Consider the following 21605-nt stretch of genomic DNA (forward strand, 5'->3'; position numbering starts at 1 on the left):
GCAACTAAATTCAGTTGAGAAATGTGTAATAGCTTCATTATTTTGAGCTGCTCTGTTTTAGTTCCTGTTACACATTACTGCACTATTATTTGTGCCTCTGCTTTTTGCTGTCGTAGCTAATGCTCTCTAACTTTTCATATTTGTGTTGCAACTAATGCCTTTTATTGTTTCGCTGTACTACATGGCAATATGTAGTGGTACATATACAATATATACAATATTAATGCTAAGTGTCTGCAATTCCATTAACACTAACAACACTATTACCACTGTTGTTTCTCAATGTCAGTAATCTCTCACCATTGGCTGTGGCTTATCTGAAATCCTGTTAAGAGGGTGGTTATACCTAAAACTAAAGAATAAGCATGCTATACCCCTGAATTTCTTGCCAAATGAAAGCAGATTAAAATCTTTAATGTATTACAGTAAGACTTGCCTTAATCCGCCTCCTAATCACAAGCAATAACTGTCCAATGCTATGATTGTTTCTCGTTGCAGTAATTCGGCCACTTAGCATGTCTTTCAGTTTTGATGCGTCAGGTAAAGTCTACCCCGCTGCTTACCTGGCTTTTTATCTCTTTTTCTTTCCCTCCTTGTTTGGCCGCTCATCTGCTCTCTCAGCCTGCACACACATCCAACATACTGTATCAGCACACGGCACACACATGTCATGTCACGCTTCAGTGGTTGGTGATGGTCGGCTGTGGTCTGTGGAGGTGAAAACATGCTGATGTGAGACACTGGTCAGTAGGAGGATGCTGATGAGAGCAAAATGATGAGTGACACACAGACTGACAGAATGGACAAACAGGTTTTTCATTTTTCTAGGGAATTTGGGGGTTTTGACAACTTACACATGGTGGTTGTTTTATATACTGCTCAATAATTGCAAATGACACAACTTTTAGCATTAAGTCCTTCATTTTGGAAAAAAAATTAATATAAGCTAATTGAATGAATACGTAATAAAACAAATGTAAAGACTTTTGGTGTTTGGGCTGTTAGTGATTCTCAACCAGGTGCACTCTTACCCCAGGTGCAGCTACCAGGGGGTACATTAAAAGACAGAAGAGTAGCTTAGCTACTTAAAAAAACACACATTTGTTTTTATGATGGAGATAAGTACACAAATAGGATTATAACCCATATTTATTATCACAATATCAATAGCTCAACTCAACTTCAACTCAACTTTATTTATATAGCACCTTTCATACAGGCGTGCAGTCCAAAGTGATTCACAGAGCAAAAGAACAACTCAGACAAAAAATAAAAACATAAATAGCCAACAATAAATAGAATTTTGCAACACTGAAGAATTCCAACATTTAAAAATGAAAATGTTAAAAAGAAATAGAAGTAAATAGAATATATGAAATAAATAAGACAATGGATAAAATAGTATTGTAAAAACCATTAATCATAAATGAAACTATGGTAATAAATGATGAAGCACCTGAAATAACAGGCAGGCTTAATAGATATGTTTGATTCCACGACGATGTAGTTACTCCAGATATGACAGGCCGGCTGCACAGTTCCCACCAACCTTTGATTTAGAGTTTGTAGTAAATTACTTAGCAAGTGAGCACAGAAGTCAAGATAAGTAGCTGAAAGTGTGGATAGATGCTTAGTTCAATCCACTGATGTTGTGTATATGTTCATATTAAGAATAAGATAACAATAATTATTTTTTTCATTTTGCAAAATGACAGAAATCGAACTGGAATTTAATTAAAATTATGCAGGAATCAGATCACTTAAACACACGGTATTACACATGTCACCTTATTCCTCCTCTTCAAATCTACTTCTTCTTCTTAGTTGATAGTTCAAGAGGGAATCCTCATGCCCCGTTAGCATTTGGCAGGCGTCGAGGAAATAAAAAACCTCAGCTGTGGCTGAATGAAACAGATCACACCGCATGTGCAGTGTCACTGTTTCCTCATTTTTGAGTTTTAATGCTACTGATTATAGCAAGAGTTGCGAATTGACATTGGTGCCTCAATGCACTTCAAATCTTTCTTTAGAGGACATCATTAGGTGTTATGATGCTACTGAGATAGAGCCATGTACAGCTCATATACTTTGTCTTATCTGCAGCTCATGTGAGAGAAATGGACAGAATTATATCAGCCTTGAAAAGTGTTTGTGGTTGTTGCTACTGATCTCTAGCCACTAAGAAAAGTCTCACCATTGCAAAGTACATCATCTATCAAATATACTGCTGTACTGTGAATCTTAAGTAGATGTGTGTGCAGCCAGCCATCTCATCAAGGAGTGAAAAGGAACAGCTGAAAGAGTTCCTGCCACCTCTGTCTCTTCAAGACTCATCGACTTCATACAAAAGAGTCTTTTATGCACCCCGATGACTTTGCAGAATTTAATCAGGGTGCAGTTGGATCAGTGTGCAGCCTCATGCTCTGCACGGCACTGGACACTCAGTAAACTGAGTTATGTTCTCTCAGTGGTGATGTTTTTTGCTTCAAGTTCATATGACTAACTTAATGAGACAGTTTTGATCGAGGTGATAAGGAAATACTGCTGAGGCAGGCGAATCAGATTATTGCTGTGCTCCACTGCCCTCCTACTGAAGCTAGTGTCTCTCATCACACCGCAAGCTTTATCACCTCACGCTTACTCATTCATGCTGTCTGATAATGTGTGTGTGTGTGTGTGTGTGTGTGTGTGTGTGTGTGTGTGTGTGTGTGACCTGCCCTCTACAATGGATCATTTTCATTCGGAGTGAGCAGGTTGATTCCTACTTTGCTCCATATTTCAGGGGGAGATGATGATTAAGGTTTTAATCAGGAACAAGAAAATACTGCCTGAAGGAGAAATCCAATTTCACAAGATATAAGCACTGTGGTTACACAACTCATGCACTTCTGGATCTATTTAGTTTTGTTTGGCAGTTGTTGTTTTTTTCATTTTCAGTAACTGGCAAAATGGAGATGGTGTGTCCTACTGGGTTGTTTATAATGCATTAACAGTTTATAGAATAGCTCCACACTTTGGAAAATACCCGTATTTGCTTTCTTGCAGAGAGTTAGATAGAAACCTCTCTCATGGCTATGCACTAAATATGAAGCTGGTTAGCATAAAGACTGCAAGCAAGGAGAAACAGCTAGCCTGATGATAAATTATGAAACATTAAAGGGGAAATTTGTAAGATATGGCCAGAAAATGAACTGACATCATCAACAGAGTGTGACCAACAACAAGTTTGTCAAAGATGTCTATGTAGCCAGTGGACGATTAGCTTAACTTAGCATAAAGACGGGGAGCAGAGGGAGGCAACTAGCCCAGCTTCCTCCAGTGTTTAAAAAAAATGACTACACACTTATTAACTTCTTCTCATGTTTTGTTCGATCTGTACACAAAAAGGAATGTAGAAACAATAATTTGTGTTCTTTGTGGAGTTAAGTGTTTTCCTTGGCAAACTTCTCTACACTGGGACTGTAGCTATCTTTGGCTGAAGTGACCAGCTGACGTTGGCAGGTAGCTCAGTTAGCCAGGTAGCTCTACTCATCAAAGTTTCAGCAAGAATGCAAATTAGGACATTTGCCCTAATTTTGAACTGCTGCTGCCATGAATGCTGTATGTTAGCTTTGTGTTTTAGAATCAAAAGCAAGGATATCTTCATCAGACCAACAAAACATTTAAAACATTCATACAGGAAAACGCAAAAGTGGCAGAAAGAATTTCACCATGAGCAGTGATCTTAGACCACACTGATACACAGGACATGAAGAAATTCAATACATCTGTGTGGCTACAGACATACCACATTAATGCACAACAGCTTTAAAAAAACACACACTTTCAAGGTATTCAAATGCTCCTGCAGCCTCTTGTGATTTCAGCTACACCTCGGCTTCAGCTGAAAAGCATCCTGATATATTTTTGGGATCTAACGACACAGACACACCAAATTAGATGGAATATTCTTATAGCTGTCCTAATGAAGGAGGTGTCCCCTTTTAGGTTTTGGCATGACTCGCAGTATGCCACAGGATTTGTTCCGTGCTGGACTAGGTAAAGTATGAGCTGCTGTGGTTTGGAAGGCCTTGTTCACCCTAAACCTAATGGCCTTGTCTGTCTGCCTCCCTGGCTGTAAACTAATATCTCCTCTTTGGATATTTGAAGCTTGAAGCCTGACTGAGAAACAGGTAGAGCGCACCATTGTGGCTGAATATGGCTGGTTTATTTGTGTTTGGAGTTAAATCCAAAGCCTGGTGATGTAGTCTCTTAGGAATCTTAGGTTGCAGACAGACAGTTAGTTCCAGTCCAGCAGCACAAATGGTGAGCTAATGTGGATGCTTTTCCCACAAACAAGAGACTGAAAGGAGAAAAGAGAGAGGTTTCAAGGCTCCCACAGATCCTATCAGCCGCGGCTCTTTATCTGTCTTTTGCAGCACTCCTGTCTCCTCTTCTCACCCTCCCTCCATCCCTCCCTCCCTCTTTTCAACCATTTTGCACCCCTAGAAGCAGGAGCTGTGTCAGGCAGTTTGGTAGGTGGTTGTTTTGGACATACAGTAATAACTCCTCCCGGTTCAGAATGATCTTGTTATTCAGTTAGTCCATTTCAAAGATTCAGCGTCCCCAAAAAGAGGAGGATGTCAGGAGAGAGAATCCAATTTTAGGAGTTCATAGGTTGAATATTTCATGAGAGAGGCATCCATGCTATGTGTGTAACACCAGCCTGCTCTTCTGCCTCCCCTCAGACCAACTTAACTCACCCTTCCCGACCTCTTTAACCTTGGGATGGATCTCAAAACTCAGTCCTCTTTATAGATTCATCGCATCTTCTCACCTCACATTAAAACTGTGATTTGAAAACAGTCCCCCTCTCCGGGGGCAGAACAGCACAGGCAGAACAAGAATAACACTGGATGCAAGGACTCACACAAGGAAGTGTTTTGAGATTCATCTCAAGTGCCTTTCCTCCTTTTATCTCAATAACTCCCTTGTGTGTGACTCTGTGCAGATGAGTTTAGTCCATACATGGGCAGGAGGACATCCAGCTCTCTGTCTCTGACCAATGGATCAGCATCTCCAAGGGCCGAACCCTCCGGCTCTCAGTCTGCACCTCAGAGGAAGAGGCTTCTGAAGGCTCCCAGCCTCGCTGAGCTGGACAGCTCTGACTCTGACGTCAGTATGAGTTTTCCAGTTTGGGATCAATGTTTAGAAATTATATCTGGCATGAATGGAGCCTATAATTATGAAGTGCTTGTCTATTCCATTCATTCAGGATGAGATTATTGGGCGCCGATCGGCAAGCAGCTCCAGTGTGGCTACATCTGTGATGGATGATACATCCCCAGAGTCTGCGGTGGGGAAGAAAAGTGAGTCAGGAATTATTTCTACAACCCTGAAACAGCTCAAATGCCTTCTCAACTAAACCACACACTGACAGCTATGTTTTCCTGAGAGTTTGCTCTTTTGTTGCAGTTTCTAATGAGCCCTGATTTAGCCAATCGATGACATCTTTCCAGTTAAGCTGTTTTGTCTCTTCTCTTTTACCTCTCTTTCCTCTATGAATACCAGCTCCGCCCATGTTCCTGCCCATTTCCTCTACACCCCAGCCAGAGAGGCGTAAGACCCCCCAGAGGAGACACTCCATTGAGAAGGAAACCCCGACCAATGTCCGACTGTTTCTGCCGCCCTCCAAACAGAACTCCAGGTCTCTGGTGAGTCAGACACCTTTTAAGACCTGCTTATCCTTAATGGATGAAATGTGAAATAAAAATGATACTTAAGTTGCAACAAAGAGGCAGGATAAGAAGCATTCATTTTGGTTTTATTATTTTCAAACTGTTCATAAGAGCAGTAGCAAACAACAAATGGTGCAACAGTATCACAGCATATTACTGTGGGCTCTCTGAGGGCAGCGTTGTCTGGCAAAGTTTTAATCCAGCCCCGACCACAGATCCTGTCCAGCAACTTAATAAGGAGACAAAAAAGATGGAGAACTGGAGAATGGGTGAGGGAAGGCAGAGAAACAAATGAGACGGGATTGAAATGAAACACTCACTGTCATCTCTCTTTTATCTGCCTGACATGTGTCTTCCTGGATTTCTTCCCTCTTCCTTTTCTATCACTAAATCCACTGTATGTGCTCACATTATCCCCTGGTAACTGCAGGAAACCTCCTCTTCCTCCTCCACACACACACCTTCACCTTCTCTCGTTCAGGTTCTCCTCCGCCCTTCTCCCTTCACTCTCCAACCTTTGCGGAGCTCCAACCCTATCGAGGCATTTGTGTTGGGGTTGATGAAGGCAGTTTTTGCCCTGTGCAGGGGCATTTACATCAGAGGAAGAGAGTCGGCCAAGGTTTGCCAGTCTCGCTTAGTCCGTCCTGGAATAATAACTGTAGCTGCCCATCCTCTCCTACTGCTTCCTGCTTCACTAGAGATCGTTCACCTATAGAGCACAATGCTGCCATAATAGACTGAGGAGAACTGCTTTTGATCTGACGTGTGATCATGCAGCTAGTGATCACTATCATTTATTTAAAGGTCCCATATTGCAGAAAGTGAGATTTCCTGTCCTTTATGGTTATAAAGCAGGTCTAGTTGCTATGTTGATAAATATCGAAAGGCTCAATCCATGGAACAAATGCACACAGCCCCGTTTCAGAAACTGAGCCATCAGAACTTCTTCAAGGTTGTGATGCCGCAACTATACAGTCACCTCCCTCAGAAATGTCCCCAGCATGGCTGCGGTTACAAAAACACAGGCAGACCTGATGTGGAAACATTAGAGGCAGTGCATGCTCAGGCCTGTCTGAGCTAACCAATCAGAGCAGACTGGGCTTTTCGGGATGGGGGCCTTAAAGAGACACTATAACAGAGTGTTCAGATGTGTTGCAGCAATGGACAGTGTGAGAAAAATCAAGTTTTTTATTTTTATTTATTAAATATGTAAAAAATTTCTAGTAGACACCCAAATTAAAAGCACGAATCTTAACATAAGCATAATATGGGACCTTTAATAATCATTCACCTCACTGCTTTAGATCACATTTTAACACTCAAACAGTAGGTAGCTCCAACTAAAATTAATTTAAACCAGCAGTGGTGTTCAACAAAAAAATGAAGCATTTGTATGCGAGTTCTGGGGTGTATTTACAATAAAATGTGTGATTTGACCTCCATATGTTGGTTTATTTGTAGCACTATAAGTATATAGGATTTTGACACATATTTCTCAAGATTTGAAAAATCTGTTTGAATTTGTCTGATGCTTCCTCCCCTGCTTGCCTCCCGTTCAGTAACAAAGCAGCATTCTGTAGCTGTCAGGAGTCATGAGATCAGCAGGAGTTACTGTGGATTAACTTGTACTACAGAAGTCAGTCAGTGACTCATGATGTGTGACTGTTAAAAATGCTCAACAGGATGTCATGGCAAACAAACACACCAGTAACATTAATGTTTTTTTAATCCAACATAAACTGATCGAGTCCAAAATAAAGATCAGTACGAGCCGAGCATGTTGGATGTATATTGGCTGTACTCTAATGTAAAACACCTCAACATGTTTTTTTTTCATTTGTTACATTTTGTGTCTGTACAATTAGAGCAACTTTTCACTGAGAGTATGTTGTAACCCACCTCCACCTCTTAATTAGAACCTAGTCATACCAGCAAAACAAGTTTCAATAAAAAAAATAATGTACAGGTATGTATGACTGAAAATATACAGTGGCAGGTAACACACAACTCTTCCAGGCAATTATTGCCCAGTTTGTGAGGAGCTCTGCTGCCCTGCATTGCTGCTGGGATCATGTCTTCCCCTCAGTCCAGTTGTTTACGCATCATGAGCCCTCTCTGAATCTGCCTCTTTCTTCAGTGAACAATGAGAACGTTTTTATGAGCCAAATGTAGTCTGGACCCACACTGGCTGCACTGAAAGGTGCAGAGGGATGGCCGCATGTGTTTTGAATGATAAACACTGAGCTCTGTGTCTTAGAGCTGCCGTTGCCAAAGTCATTCACGGTTGTGTGTGTCTGTACATATACGTGCTTGTGTTGCTGCAGGAGGAGTTCTGTTTCCCTGTGGAGTGTCTGTCTCTGACCGTAGAGGAGGTGATGCACATCAGACAGGTGCTGGTTAAGGCAGAGCTGGAGAAGTTCCAGCAGTACAAAGAAATCTACAACGCTATGAAGAAGGGAAAGGTAACTTTCTTTGTGACACATGTTGCTTGTTTCTTGTACAGTATGAGACATCAAGTGAATGAGTTGGGTTCTTGACTTCACCATTACCATTTTTATTGCAGCTTTGCTTCTGTTGTCGAACCAAAAGGTTTTCCTTTTTCACCTGGTCCTACATCTGCCAGTTTTGCAAAAAGTAACACATCTTACATGATTATCTTCATAATGCACGTCAAATAAAAACTATTCAGGAGGAGGTTGGACAGATTTCATTCATCACTTGCTCTGTTTTCTCTCTTTTCTCCTTTCAGGCCTGTGTGTTCGCAGTGCTGCAAAAAGGTAGGTCAAATAGTCCAATCAGCTGCCTTTGCAGCATGAAATACTGCCTACTTTTGTTTTCATCAGTCAGCTGTCAGTATTGTGGTGCCGCATTCAAAATAAGGGCAAATACTGTTGAAGGCACACTTAAGGATTTTAAGTCATTACATCCAAAATGGTGCCCAAATCTCTGACACCTAACCTCTGACTTGTGAGGACATGAAGTTTTATAAAAATGTCGGCCTATAATTCTCATCAGAATTGTTTGCCAACAACCATCATGCTTCTCTTTATTACCATTCATGTCTTCCCCCTCTAATAGATGCGGCTGCCATCCAAACCTTATTCCAGCTTGCCCATCTACTCCATTGGCTCAACCAACACTCTCCCCAGGGAGAGAATAACTGCCATGGCTGCTGTAGGACAAGGACTCTCTGTGGCTGGAGGGCCGGGGCCGTCAGCAGTAAAAGGGGCCACGGCGCCCTCCCCTATGAAAGAAGCGACAACAGGAGCATCTAAAGGAGCTGCAAAAGCCTCGGGAGCAGCAGCTGCTGCTAAATCTGAGAAATCCACCGGTAGCCCACAGCGCCACGGCATTCAGAAGACCATGTCCAAGTAAGAGCTATGAGCACAATTCATCAGATAGAAGAAGTCATATTATTTATGTCATGATATAATGCACATTCTCCTATAGAGAGTTTGTATGGTATTGGCACAGTTGGATTAAAATACACTCTGTAGTGAGTGAGAGCACATACTTAAAAAGAAATGAATTGCAAAATGTTGCAAATGCTAAAACATATACAAAGGATGAAAACACATTTGCTCATAATCACAAAATACAAAACTGATTAAAACACAATAAAAATACAACAGATCTTCAATCATAGTAGTTACTGCTCATACAGTATATCCAGTTTGTATCTGTGTACCACAGTGCACTGTCACTGTGACATCTAGTGGCTGAAAAGTACCATGGTCACAGAAAGTACAGAAATACACAGAGGAGTAAATCTTCATTGATTTGTTCATTTCATCAACAGCTACTTGTGAGATTTTTACTCTTAAAACTCTTACTCAGTGATCAATTGAGTACTTAAAAAACAGATTTCATTCATCTTGTATTAATAATAATAACTTTTGTGGAAAAAAACACAAAGTGCTTTACCATAAATTCAAAGAAAAATTAAAATTCCAAACAAAAAAGATGAAACCAAATAAAATAAGCAACAACAATTACTATTATAGCCCTACTGTGGTGAACACAAAACCTTGACAGATTAAACTAAAACAATTCCAGAGCTGCAAGGATTGGGCGAGTAATTGACCCGAAAAAAATAATTGATAACTGTTTCAGTCGTATTTCAAACAAAAATGTCAAATATCTGGTGGTTCCAGTTTCTTAAATGTGAGGATTTGCTGCTGTATTGTGTATTCTGTTTTGGATTTTGGACTGTTGGTCAGACAAAAGAAGCAATTTGAAGATGTCACTTTGGAGTAAACAATTAATTGATTCACCATGAAAATAATCAGCAGATTAATGGATAATTAAAAAAGTATTTGTTAGTTGCAACCCTTAACATGACCAGACAACACTGCATGTTAATGAGAAATATGTTTTAATTAGGATGAAGTGACCCTTCCCAATAACTGTTTATGACCACCTGCAGATGGGGTTGCCTATGACCACATACCCTGGATAGTTTAGTCAAACTTTTAGTCAAAGTAAACCAAACTGTACTCCAAAAATCAGCAGAAAACAGTTCTCTGATCCAGCTGATGCCAAGCCTTCATCCTGTTTTTCTTCCATGTAGGTTCTCAAAGCATGGCTCCTTAAAGTCTCATGATGAACTGGAGCTTCCCCCGGAGCTGACGGAGGATTGGGCCACCATGGAGGTGTGTGTGGACTGCAAGAAGTTCATCACTGACATTATCGCCTCCAGCAAGCACAGCCTCTCCCTGGCCACGAAGAGAGCTCGCCTAAAACGCAAGACCCAGTCCTTCTACATGTCCTCCCCTAAAGGCAGGGAGGAGTACCGGCCCTCTGAACGGACAATCAAGGAGATCTAAAACTCTTTATCTTTATCTCTCTCTGGCTGCTTCCAGCATCAATGGCACAATTACAAAGACTCAACACTGGATATGATCTTACTGTTCATGTATACTTCAGTCAGATAAAGTTGTCAGAATGGCTGATATGAACCTCAGTGGTGGTGAGTGTGTTTTTTGTTGCAGTGTCCTGATGATCGTGTACAGCTTGTTCAGCCAACAGCATACTGTAGATCGGACAATCTTTTTTTTTTTTTTTTTACCATATCATGATGATCCTTTAATCTCTGGACACGGTGTTTGAGTAGAGAGACAAGAACTGTTGGCAAAGCCTCAAAGTGGAACAACTTACCTCCCCTCTGATGGCATTACTGCGTGGTCCAACCCAACTCACACTCAAATCAATAAGCACAAGTAGGTCTGATGTGTGTTTGGCTTCCTCAGGCACTGGCACTACAGAAGACACAAGGCCTGGTGAGAGATCGTGTTGTAACTGAGAGTGACACTCAAGAAAATATGAATTATGAAACATTTTGTATGGGTTTTAATTTAGTTTTTTACATATGTGTGTACAGTAAATGATTGTTCGATGAAAAGTCACCGTCTGCTTTTTAATTTTATTTTGCTGTCCCCCCTCTGTATTCATCACCAAGCGTACTTGAAAGCACGCTTCTGTTTTTCTTGAGAAAGCAGAGGAATGTCCTGAAATGTCCTTGTGTCTTTTTTCGGCATCAAATTTAGAAAAGAAACTGTTTTATGCAGATTTAGTGCCAAATAATAACTTCATCCTAATCTGTATGTCACCAAAAGAGAAGTCGTTTCGCCAGATCTTGAAGGAAAATTATGTAACAAATAGTTGACCTGAAAAGTTGCAGAGGCTGCAATATTTTTAATGTCAATGTTTTTATATCCACACGGGTAAAGCTAAAAAAATTCCATAGCCTACATCTCCCATGATGCCCATTTCAAACCAGTGAGCAGAGCAAATGAAAAACTAAACATTCAAAAAAAACCTCTGATAATATAACCAAAACTTTGACAGAAAATGTTGTGTTCCATTGCTTATAGTGACGATCAGATAGAAAAAATATTTTGAGGGCCTTTAAAGGGTAACTCCACCAATTATACACATCTTTGGGAGTGCTACCGCATATGTGATGTAAATCCTTTTATGGCTCTAGGGGACGCTGCATGTAATCTGATAATTTGCCTACAGTGATGTTACTCAGTGGCTAAGTTGCTACGTCTGTAAAGTAGGCAGCACTGTTCAACACTGTTGAACTCATTATGGACAGTTTTAAAAAACAAATGATCAGAATCGATACAGCAGAACCAGAGATATCACCTTTTAATTCCATTCTTCCTTCTTTTCAAAATGTGGTGCCTAAATAACCCACAATGCAACTAGCCACTGAATGATATCACTAGAGGCAATTTTTTGAGATTCCATGCAGCTTCCTCTGGAGCCACAAAAGGCTTTGTTCTACTTTTTTCACATTTGCAGTAGTACACCCCCAAGACCTGTAAACACACTTTAATGTGTAAAATTAGTGGAACTACCCTTTAAGCACATTTCTTCATCATACATTCACACTTTATGTTAATTTGCAACTATTTTTTTACTGAGATCACTCAGATGTGTACAAAAGCGGGTATAGAAACAATATTACCTGCAGTACCACGTGGAGGATTTTTTTCAGACTTGCTTTTAAATAATTTACAGGAAATAGCATATTTTTGCATTTTTAAATACCTATAAATAAATGCATTGGTAAATATAGAGTATATATTAACTCCTTCACTTTTCTTAACATTAAGTTCCTGACTTGTATTCGTATTGTGTAAAGATTAGTCATAATACAACAAGCTCATGGTTATGTTTGTTGTACAGATGTGTACTATGAAACCTAGTTCACTGTTCAGGCAGGAACAACTAACAACATACTGTCTTGCTGTTCAACACTTACTTAAAGTCTTAATGAAACGCCTTTATGATTTCTCTCCATCAGTCAGAGCCTTGTTGGCAGGAAGAAGTACCTGACTTGAGGCCTGGATGTCTGTTTGGTTCTTCATCACATTCCTCATCTTCCTGATTAAGATGTTTCTGCCTTAAGAACTGCCTTTTATGATCACACGCATATGTTGAACAGTCATCTACTGTAAGTGTACATACTTTGTTTCTACTGGTTTGTTTGTAGATCAGCTCGGTGTTGCCTCGTTGGTATCTTGACAGTGAGACTGCTGTAAATCTGTGTCTCTGAGAGGGAAACTATCCCAGTACAGTGTGTTCAGGGGAGGATAGGGAAGTCCACAGAAGAAACCTCACAGTGTGACTGCATCATGCATGTACTACGGTGTAGCTCGTACCTTCAATCTGTATTACCTTCATGCTGTATCTCCCTGCAGAGTGCAACAAATGATGACTACAACAATAAACTGTAATGCAATACCTGATCAAAGAATCTGTATCTTCTTTGTCTTGTATTTAAAAATTTTCAAAAAAGAGAAAGTTTTGCTTTCTCTTGGATTGGCTCCTAAAGTTCCCTCCAGGCAGGTCAGGAAGGTGATGGTGTACGTCAACCACAACCGGATCCAGGATGTCATAAACTGAGATCCCGGAGTGCTACTACAGACAGTCCTACTCTACTGCGTACTGGAGACCCTTTCAGTGATGGGATCCAAAAGAAATCTAGTGGAGAAGCAGTATCCAGTTGACAGGGCTGGGTCAGATTACATTGAAATGTAGTAAATTAAGGAATACAAATGGACATTTTTGTAATTAGCAACATAATCTATTGGATTCCAAACAATGAAATCTTATCTGAATACTTTTGGATTGCTTTAGGATTACTTTAGAATTTTTTCTCTTTCTCTTTTCTCTAATTAAAATTTTGTTAAGACCCCATTAAACAAATCTGGCAACACGAGAGGAGAAATGTACTTTGATACAACGTATTCAGCACATTCATATTCATGAGAAAAAGTCACATAATTCTGAAATTGTCATATTCTGAAGACGTAATCAAAAAGGAATTATTGATAGTGTAACTAGAATTCAATCACATTTTTTAATTGTGGTAATCAGGTAATACTTGTTTTTTGTAACCTGATAATGTAATTCTGACCCAAGTTACTACCCAACCCTGCCAGTTGATACACTGGGGTTGACATGACAAAGCTGCCTGGTGAACCACACTGGACTGGATCTGGGGTTCCAGCTTGTAGAACCTGAGCCAGAGATGTTCCTCACTGTCACAATGTCTGCTCCTCTGTCCCTCTCTTCAACCTCATCAGTGGCACAGTGTTATGGAGCTAGGTCTGGCTATGCAGGACTACCACATCTCAGTCTTTCCTATGCCCCTTCAGAATTATTCTTTACCTGTCCACCAGATGTCCCCAGACTTTTCTTCTTCCATTTGTGATCCTGCCTCTGTTTCCCTCCCAGATCATTTCCAAAGGTTTAATCTACTATGTTTGGGAATTGCCAAAACTCTATGAATGCATGTTTGTGTTGAAAGTTTGTTTTAAATTTCTATTGATTAATTATTCAAATATTTTAAATAAAGGTTAATTATCTTTGTCTCAAAATGTTTTCTTTAACCTTATACACCTCAGTGACAATGCTGTTTTCTTTGGCCCTGAGTCCAGGCATTTTATTAGTTAGGCCTACACATGAAAATAAGATACACAGAAATGTGTTGGTTTACTAAGGTAGGACTGAGGAATGAATCAGGAAGGACCTGATAATTAATGAATTGTTAAAGATTAATACCTGAATACCTGTGATTGGAAGTCTATAGTAGAGAATGATGAGTAACTACAGAACACACTGGGAGAGTTTTAGTTATTAATCATTAGGTAACGATTAGTTCATTAATATCTGGGTGTGATGATTAAGTCGTTATTTTATATTAGCCTCATGCTCCACTGACCTGCTTGTTCTTCATGCCATTGCATCACTAGCCTACTATAATTAGCTTGAAAGCTCATTTTGCATTCATGGTGAGTCCATATTAAAATTAAAATTATTCAGTGTGTTTGTTCTGGGTACTTAGACTGGTCGTCTTGTTGTACAAACAGCGTATTATTAAACTATTAATTATTAAACAGCGTAAACATCGGATCAGTCATTACTATAATGAACAGATTATAAAAGTACAGTGTCACCTGTTGCGGGGGGGCGGCGGTGCCCTAATGTGTTACCATGGTGACGTGTAAACGGTCAAACTGTCGGCTATCATCAGCTAGCTGTGCTTGAGAAAATAATGTTGTTTCTCTTGAATGATGAACTAATATTTACCCAGAGTGAGAGGGGCTGTTGCAGAGAGAACTGAAGTAAGTGACTGTTACCTGTTACAGCTCATATTGTCTCTTCCCATGGAACCTAAAGTTAGCTAGCACCGTGATACAGTGGACTATTAGGGGGGCGGACTTCATAGCTACACCAGACACAATTATAAATATCCATTAGTTTGATGTAACGGCGCCTGTCAACGACATTACATGCTTTGTACTAAATAACATATTTATTAATCATCTCTTGGTAAATTCGGCATATTAATGAGCTACTGAAATCTCACATTTCCCCACAGCACCATGCAGCACCGACCTGAATAAATGTTTATCCACCTAGCTTATAATTGACCGCACTTATCTGTGTGAAACAAAATGTCGGTAATGTCCTACACTCTCCACAGGATGTCTTTATCCCAGTGTCAGAGTCTCACACTGGCCGCTGTACTGGAGGACTGTTCGGATCAGTTGGACATACTGGGACACACTCTGACAGTGCAGATCATCAGGGAGCGAGGGGCTGCAGCAGCACAGGTGAGCTTCACTGTTTATAACCTGTTCACAGTCCACAGGAACATCTGTCACACAGCTATCTGCTGCTTTGATCTCATGATGCTCATCATCCTCCTATGAATAATATTTTTATTTTTGTGTGTAACATAAAGGGGCTACAGCCTCTTCCCCATTGCATGATTTCTTTCTCATGTGTGTGTGTGTGTGTGTTTAGCAGAAAGCCAGGCTAACCAAGCTGAGAAGAGACTGGTGAGTTGTACAGACAAAATCACATTATGTCGCATCAACATTTTTTCTGATTAATTTTGTCCCATGTCCCTCTCTGCAGTCAGTACATCTCACAGCAACTCTCCAAGCTGCATGTGGAACTGAAGGAGAAGCAGAGTTTCAGTTCTCTGCAGCAGACGGTGGAAGAACAGGAGCAGAGGAAGAAGGCTGAGAACATGAGAAGGTTTATCACTGCACCGTTTGAAAACTATAATATTGATCAGAATTGTCATAAGAATGCGCGACTACAGATCTTGTCGACACATTGTGGTGGGATTTCTGAGAGCAGAGGAGTGTTGTATTAGGGAAGAAAGAACAGGGTGGAAGGAGGTGACAATAAAGGGTGAGAGAAAGGAGGATGTACAGTATGTATTAAATCACTAATGTGAGTGTCTCTCCACCCAGAGAGGCGAAGAGACAGCTGGAGCAGAGAAAACAAAGTCTACAGAGGCAAAAAGAGGAGCAGCAACAGAAAACTAAGAAACTACGGGTGAGAGACGTTCCAAAAACCAATACTGTGTTCATGAATATCTGTTAGGGGAGAGTGAGAATCTGTTCGTTTGGGTGAACTGACCCTTTATTTGAGAATAAAATCAAACATGTGAATGCAGTGCTTCAGAACTTTGAATTCTACCCCCGTCAGGACATGTACCAACTTGCCAATATCCTGAAGCACCAGCTGCATGAACAGTCACTTAAGATTACCCACAGGAAGAAGTTTGTGGAGAAAAACAATGAGCTGCAGCTCCAGCAGACACAAAAAGAGTGCGGCCAGGCTGAGAAGCTGCTGCAGGACCAGGTGGAGGTGGGTCCATTTATTCAAGTCCATTCTACAGAAACAGATGTTTTCAAACTGACGGAGGTCAGAGTGCAGACATGACCTCCACTCTGCTGTCTGTTCTTTTCCTGTACAGAATCAGCGGACATTTACACCCCCACCCCCCACCCCCACCCCCCCATATCTAAAATGTGCCGTTTACTAGTGTTCTTACATTCTTCTCAGACTTCTACAGTGACATAGTTCAATGGTGTCCAAATCACGTCCTCTGTTATCTCCTCGTCTTTCAGCTGCTGCACAGACAGCTGAAGGAGGAGATGAGAGTTCATGAGCAGTCAGAGAAATTCCTGCAAAATCACCATGAGGTTGGTACAGCAACATTACTATTAACTTTATCTTAACAACAATTATTATGAACATTTTTAGTATAAATCCAGTGCCTGTGTCCTGTAGACATGGACTCAGTGCAGCTAGAGGTCACTTTACCTGAGGTTTAAGTGAAGTTAAACCTGTGGTGTAGAAGGGTTTGTATTTAATAAACTACTAAACTTTGGTTTTAAGTAAAAGATGAAAGTAAAATCATTCTTTAATGCTCATAATTGCAAATTTAGGAATAAAAAAAGTCTATCATATTTTACCACTTATAAGAGGAGAGGACTCTTAAGTTGGTCAAGATTAGATCCTAGATGAGTTTCATGTCTCACAGTTAGAGGGTGTGGTGTCTCAGGGTATGTCAGATTTTTCACAGATTTTAGGGGGAATTGATTTTTTTCTCTAAAAGGAAAATGTCTTTCGTAGTGAACATTGTAGAATCGGACCAGAATCACATAATAGAGTAATAAAGGGAATTTTAATTTTAAGTGTTTTTGTTATTTTTTGCACCAGCAGCTAATCTTTTTTTTGTAAGAATATTTGTTTTTTTCTGCTAATTTTATCATTGTTACTATCCATCAAGTGCTGCAGCAGCTAATCTAGTTTCTGTTGTTGATTCAGGAGTTGCAGCGGCAGCTGCAGCAGTGGCAGCAGGACACAAAGCAGATGCAGCAGGAGAAGGAGCAGCAGCTCAACACTGTGGGCTGCAAAAAAACAGTGAATTTGGACCGACTGATGGAGATGAAGAGGAGGGTGAGCAGTTCTAGTGCTGAACATGACTCAGTGAATATCCTCAAATGTTGAACAGGATGCACAGTCACTATTAGATGAACATTAATGAATTGTGAATTGTGTTCAGCTCAGGGAGATGGAGCAGGTGGTGTTAGAAGACAGGGAGGAGCAGGAGATACTGCGCCAACAGCAGGCAGAGGCCAGAACTGCCACCAAGGTAACAACATTCAGTCACGTCCCAGATCAGATCAAGCAGTCTGGTTATTTGGTGTACTGATTCCTAATTCTGATTCTGCAACCTTTGACCCCGCAGCTGCAGGCCTGGTGGAGAGGCTGCATGGTCCGTCGGGGCCTCGGCAGTTTTAAAAAAGCAGAGGAAGACAAGAAAGGCAAGAAGAAGAAGGAAGGAAAGAAGAAGAAAAAGAAATGAGTTTACTCCTTGGAGACATTGAAATAATGCACATAAATCAATCACAAAGAGTCATTTAATTCCTGATCAAAGTCTCTGTATTTTTTCTTTGTTCTTTCATTAAAAATGTAAAAACATTTTTTTGCAATTTCAAACGTACAGTGTATAACAAAATAAAATACATTACATACCATCATTAAATTCAGAAGATTAAGAAAAGTAGTACATTGTGTGAAGGGAACATGGAGCATATCAGTATCATATCATACTGTATGTAAACACATGAACAGACAAAATAGTAGCACCTTGATTCAAAGTCCTCTTATTCCATACTTTATGTACAGGTTGACCTGAGTAAAAAAATATTTAATAAGATTAAAAACAAGAAAAACAAAATTCCAAGAAATCAACTTGACTTCCTGCAACAAACACTACTATGTAGTCTACTGTTAATGACCATAGGCCATACATTTGAACGTATGTCAACGCCTTTATCATGACATGATAAGGATTTCAGTCACAGTCAAACAGCAGTTCAATACTGCTTGTTCCTGCAATCACAATATACAAATCACAAGCTGATGAACTGAATTATACAGCAACACATATTTCGTAACAAAGTACATGAGTCAGCATATCAGACCACTAGACATCAAATACAGAAAGATCAAAAGATCATAGAGCGATGAGTCAGTCCGAAGTCACACCAATGAGGGAAATTAATGCAGTAAAATAATCCCAACTTTATGTCCTCACATCTGACAGAGGAGCAGAAGGCCCAACATTGCAACACAGGAAGTAAAATAATTATTTTCAGGATAAGGTTTGAGAGCTGACGTTTGTGCGTACTGACTTGGAGAACTGTGATGATGAGCGATGGTTATGTTTTTAAACCAGTGCTGAGACCTGGTTTGAGTCACGTCAAACCCAAAACCATAGCCAAAGCTGCTACGGCAGTCAAAGGTCAAAGTAACAGAGCTGAAACAATGACTCAATAATCTGCAGTAATTGATTTATCATTTTAAGTAATTATTTCCCATCAAAAATGCCAAAAATGATCTGGTTTCAGCTCTGTTAGATGTCGCCCTAAAGATAATTTTGACAGAGTTAAAGAGACTGATATTAGGTCTATAAACAACTATATTATATAGGTCTATATAACAACTTTGAGTCAGAACAGAGACTGAGGCAAATCCGAAAGCTGAAAAAAGTGGTCTGGAGACTAAAACTGAGACCAAACACTGAGTTAAAGTTGTTATCACCCCAAAGATGCCAGGTTCGTGTGAGTGAGTAGTGTGAGTGTCAGCTCTGTGCGTCCAAAGCCTCACACTTCTTCTGCTTCTGTCGAGAGGCTCTGGTCAGCGTGCATGTAGTTGTTGTCTCCGATGATGACACAGTTGAGATGGGAACTGTGGATGCTGATGCTTGGAGGCTCATCTGATGGCAGCGGAGGAGGAGTGGTCTGTGCTGCCCCCTGCTGTCCACAGCTGTAGCTGCACCTGGCCTGATCTGTATCACATGAACAAATGACATGTTTTAATTTCTCATCAGTGCAGCTTGAGTGCTGTAAACTACAAATAATTAGCAATCAATACAACACAGTCTAGTATAAATTGCAGCTCAAAGTGCTTTAAATTTCTGGAAATGTTCTATAAAATGTTTGGCTGTTACCAACCGTGCATGTGGAACCGAGATTCAGTCATCAGAGGCTGACTTTCTGCCATCAGAGATGGGTAGGAGTCGTTGCCAATGACGCAGTCAATCAAGGTTGAGTTGCTGATGTTCACTATTAAAATGGTTGACGGCAGACTCCGGATTGCCAGTGCTTATGAGTGGGCGAGACAGAGAAAGGGGAAAAGGGAAGAGAATATGAGAAAGGGAAGTTGTTGTTCCAGAGTGATGTAAGAGAAATGTGTCACTATCTCTAAGTTCCTCAGAGTTCCCCTGAATATATGGAAAAAGATTGAAAAGCCGCAGCAAAGAAAGTGTTTGGGTCAGTGCAAATGTGCTGCTAACTAAATGTATTAATATTAATTTACTTGGTTGACAGATTTTGTTTGGGTCCTCCTTATTCATAATGATGGAAAAGGCACCAGCATCTTTTAAGAACTCAGTGATTTAATTGTTAATTTGTTACAATCAAATAAATAAATATGAATTGGGAAAAACCCTAACCCTAACCCTGAACATTTTGCTTGGGATGCAAGAAAAACAAGACTAACAATGCATTAAAGAAAAAGATTTGAGGAAAGAATAGAGACACTGAACATAAACTTACCTTGTGTCATTTTATCATCCATAGTTTGTTGATTTCGAGCTTTAAAGACAAAAAGAGACGTGAAGTTACATTTTTTGCTCATTATAAATCGTCTTTTGGCATCTGTGCTACCAGCTTACAAGTAAATATGACAATATCAGAGCAGATAAAGTGTAATTTGTCATGTTTCTAAGAAATAAATATAGACTCTGTAACAGACTCTACTGGATCATGACATGAAAATACAATATTCAGGTTGTCATCATTCTATAATATTAGAATATTTGAATCTTACCTGGGCAACATGTGACCTTTTCATACAGCAGGGTGTCTAAGGGGCAGCAGAACAGCTGACAGGCTCTTAAGTAGCTCTTCTGCGCCATCCTGTGCACCACCTGGATGATTCTCTCCATGCTGGTAGCCTTACACCTGATCACCTACAGGAGAAACACAGGCACAAGTGTCCTATTATGTCACACAATGCCATCATTTCACTTCTTTTTCTTTTCACAAACAACAGCTCACATCGCAGTATCACGGCCCAGCTCGGGTTTTAGGTCACATGCTCTTCTCTGCGGCTGGAAACTTTATTATGTCAGTGGGAAGAAAAACGTAAACCGCAACTGCCGGTATCCGGAAGTGGTGGCAGGTTTTTTTATAAATCACAAAACCAAATTAGTATTAGACTATTGGGATTAATATTAATCTGTTTTAGAAAAAAAAAAGAAGAAAAAAAAGAACCGTACATATTCTATAGCATATATTAACAAGACGACGGACAGGTGTTGCCAATGCAGGCACGTTTAAAGTCTCACTTCAGGGGCTTTTCCAGAATATTAACCATTTAAAAACGAAATATATTCTCTCTCTCTTTATTTTTGTTAAGTGACATTTGAAAATGATGAAATTCTGCCACTTAGAGCAACCTCAGTTGTAGCTTCTGGGCTAATTCTGCCCAGGTGTATGTCTGACAGGCTGACCTCAGGCACTTACAGGTACTTTGATTTACACCAACTCTGAACTCCAATTGTTCTAGAAATAACTCCCACCAACGAGTCGAATCACTTGGCAGGAAGTAAACAGGCTAGTAGAATAATATATATATGTATATATATAAATAAAAAAAGACCCACCTGACTGAGCGTTGATCTCTCTTTCATTTTAGTTAACTGGCTGTTATCATCCCTTAATGGGCTCAGAGACAGAGGGTCCGAGTTGTGCATCGTTCGTGTAGCAGTGGTACTATATTGTTCAGAGGGACCAACACAGACTGATATAGCCTACAGAATTTTTACGGAGAAGTCCCCGCCAGAGTGGCGCATGCGCACTTTAACTTGGACTTTCCATACGGTTGAAGGCAGAAGAAAACACTGTGAGAGTGTTTACTGGTTCTCTTCCTGATGTGGGTAATCTAAACACCCAGCATGTGCCGAGAACTGATTGGCCCCATGACGTTATTGCG

General features: G+C 40.2%; 3 protein-coding genes across 3 annotated transcripts in view; 2 read left to right on the top strand and 1 right to left on the bottom strand.

The window, feature by feature from the left end:
* LOC141012431 (protein spire homolog 1-like) overlaps nucleotides 1–10543 on the top strand; it is a 38553-nt gene extending 28010 nt beyond the window's left edge. The window contains exons 9-18 of the mRNA XM_073485911.1: nucleotides 499–540; nucleotides 4991–5154; nucleotides 5255–5348; nucleotides 5551–5693; nucleotides 6148–6336; nucleotides 8042–8179; nucleotides 8281–8351; nucleotides 8467–8494; nucleotides 8796–9088; nucleotides 10288–10543. Coding sequence (XP_073342012.1) covers nucleotides 499–540; nucleotides 4991–5154; nucleotides 5255–5348; nucleotides 5551–5693; nucleotides 6148–6336; nucleotides 8042–8179; nucleotides 8281–8351; nucleotides 8467–8494; nucleotides 8796–9088; nucleotides 10288–10543 — 1418 coding nt within the window. The remainder of the gene's footprint in view (nucleotides 1–498; nucleotides 541–4990; nucleotides 5155–5254; nucleotides 5349–5550; nucleotides 5694–6147; nucleotides 6337–8041; nucleotides 8180–8280; nucleotides 8352–8466; nucleotides 8495–8795; nucleotides 9089–10287) is intronic.
* Nucleotides 10544–15220: 4677 nt separating this feature from the next.
* On the top strand, nucleotides 15221–17907 carry drc9 (dynein regulatory complex subunit 9). The gene is made up of 9 exons (XM_073485415.1): nucleotides 15221–15349; nucleotides 15543–15577; nucleotides 15657–15779; nucleotides 16001–16085; nucleotides 16239–16400; nucleotides 16664–16738; nucleotides 17367–17498; nucleotides 17605–17694; nucleotides 17791–17907. The coding sequence occupies exons 1-9, from the start codon at nucleotides 15221–15223 to the stop codon at nucleotides 17905–17907; spliced, it is 948 nt and encodes a 315-aa protein (XP_073341516.1).
* Nucleotides 17908–17971: 64 nt separating this feature from the next.
* On the bottom strand, nucleotides 17972–21427 carry LOC141012274 (uncharacterized). Its single transcript, XM_073485713.1, has 5 exons — nucleotides 21277–21427; nucleotides 20439–20580; nucleotides 20165–20203; nucleotides 19562–19711; nucleotides 17972–19395 (listed from the first exon to the last, which is right to left on the bottom strand). The coding sequence occupies exons 1-5, from the start codon at nucleotides 21364–21366 to the stop codon at nucleotides 19211–19213; spliced, it is 606 nt and encodes a 201-aa protein (XP_073341814.1). The 5' UTR covers nucleotides 21367–21427; the 3' UTR covers nucleotides 17972–19210.
* Between the last annotated feature and the right edge of the window lie 178 nt (nucleotides 21428–21605).

Source organism: Pagrus major, chromosome 17, assembly GCF_040436345.1.
Source record: "Pagrus major chromosome 17, Pma_NU_1.0".
NCBI classification, from domain to species: Eukaryota; Metazoa; Chordata; class Actinopteri; order Spariformes; family Sparidae; genus Pagrus; species Pagrus major.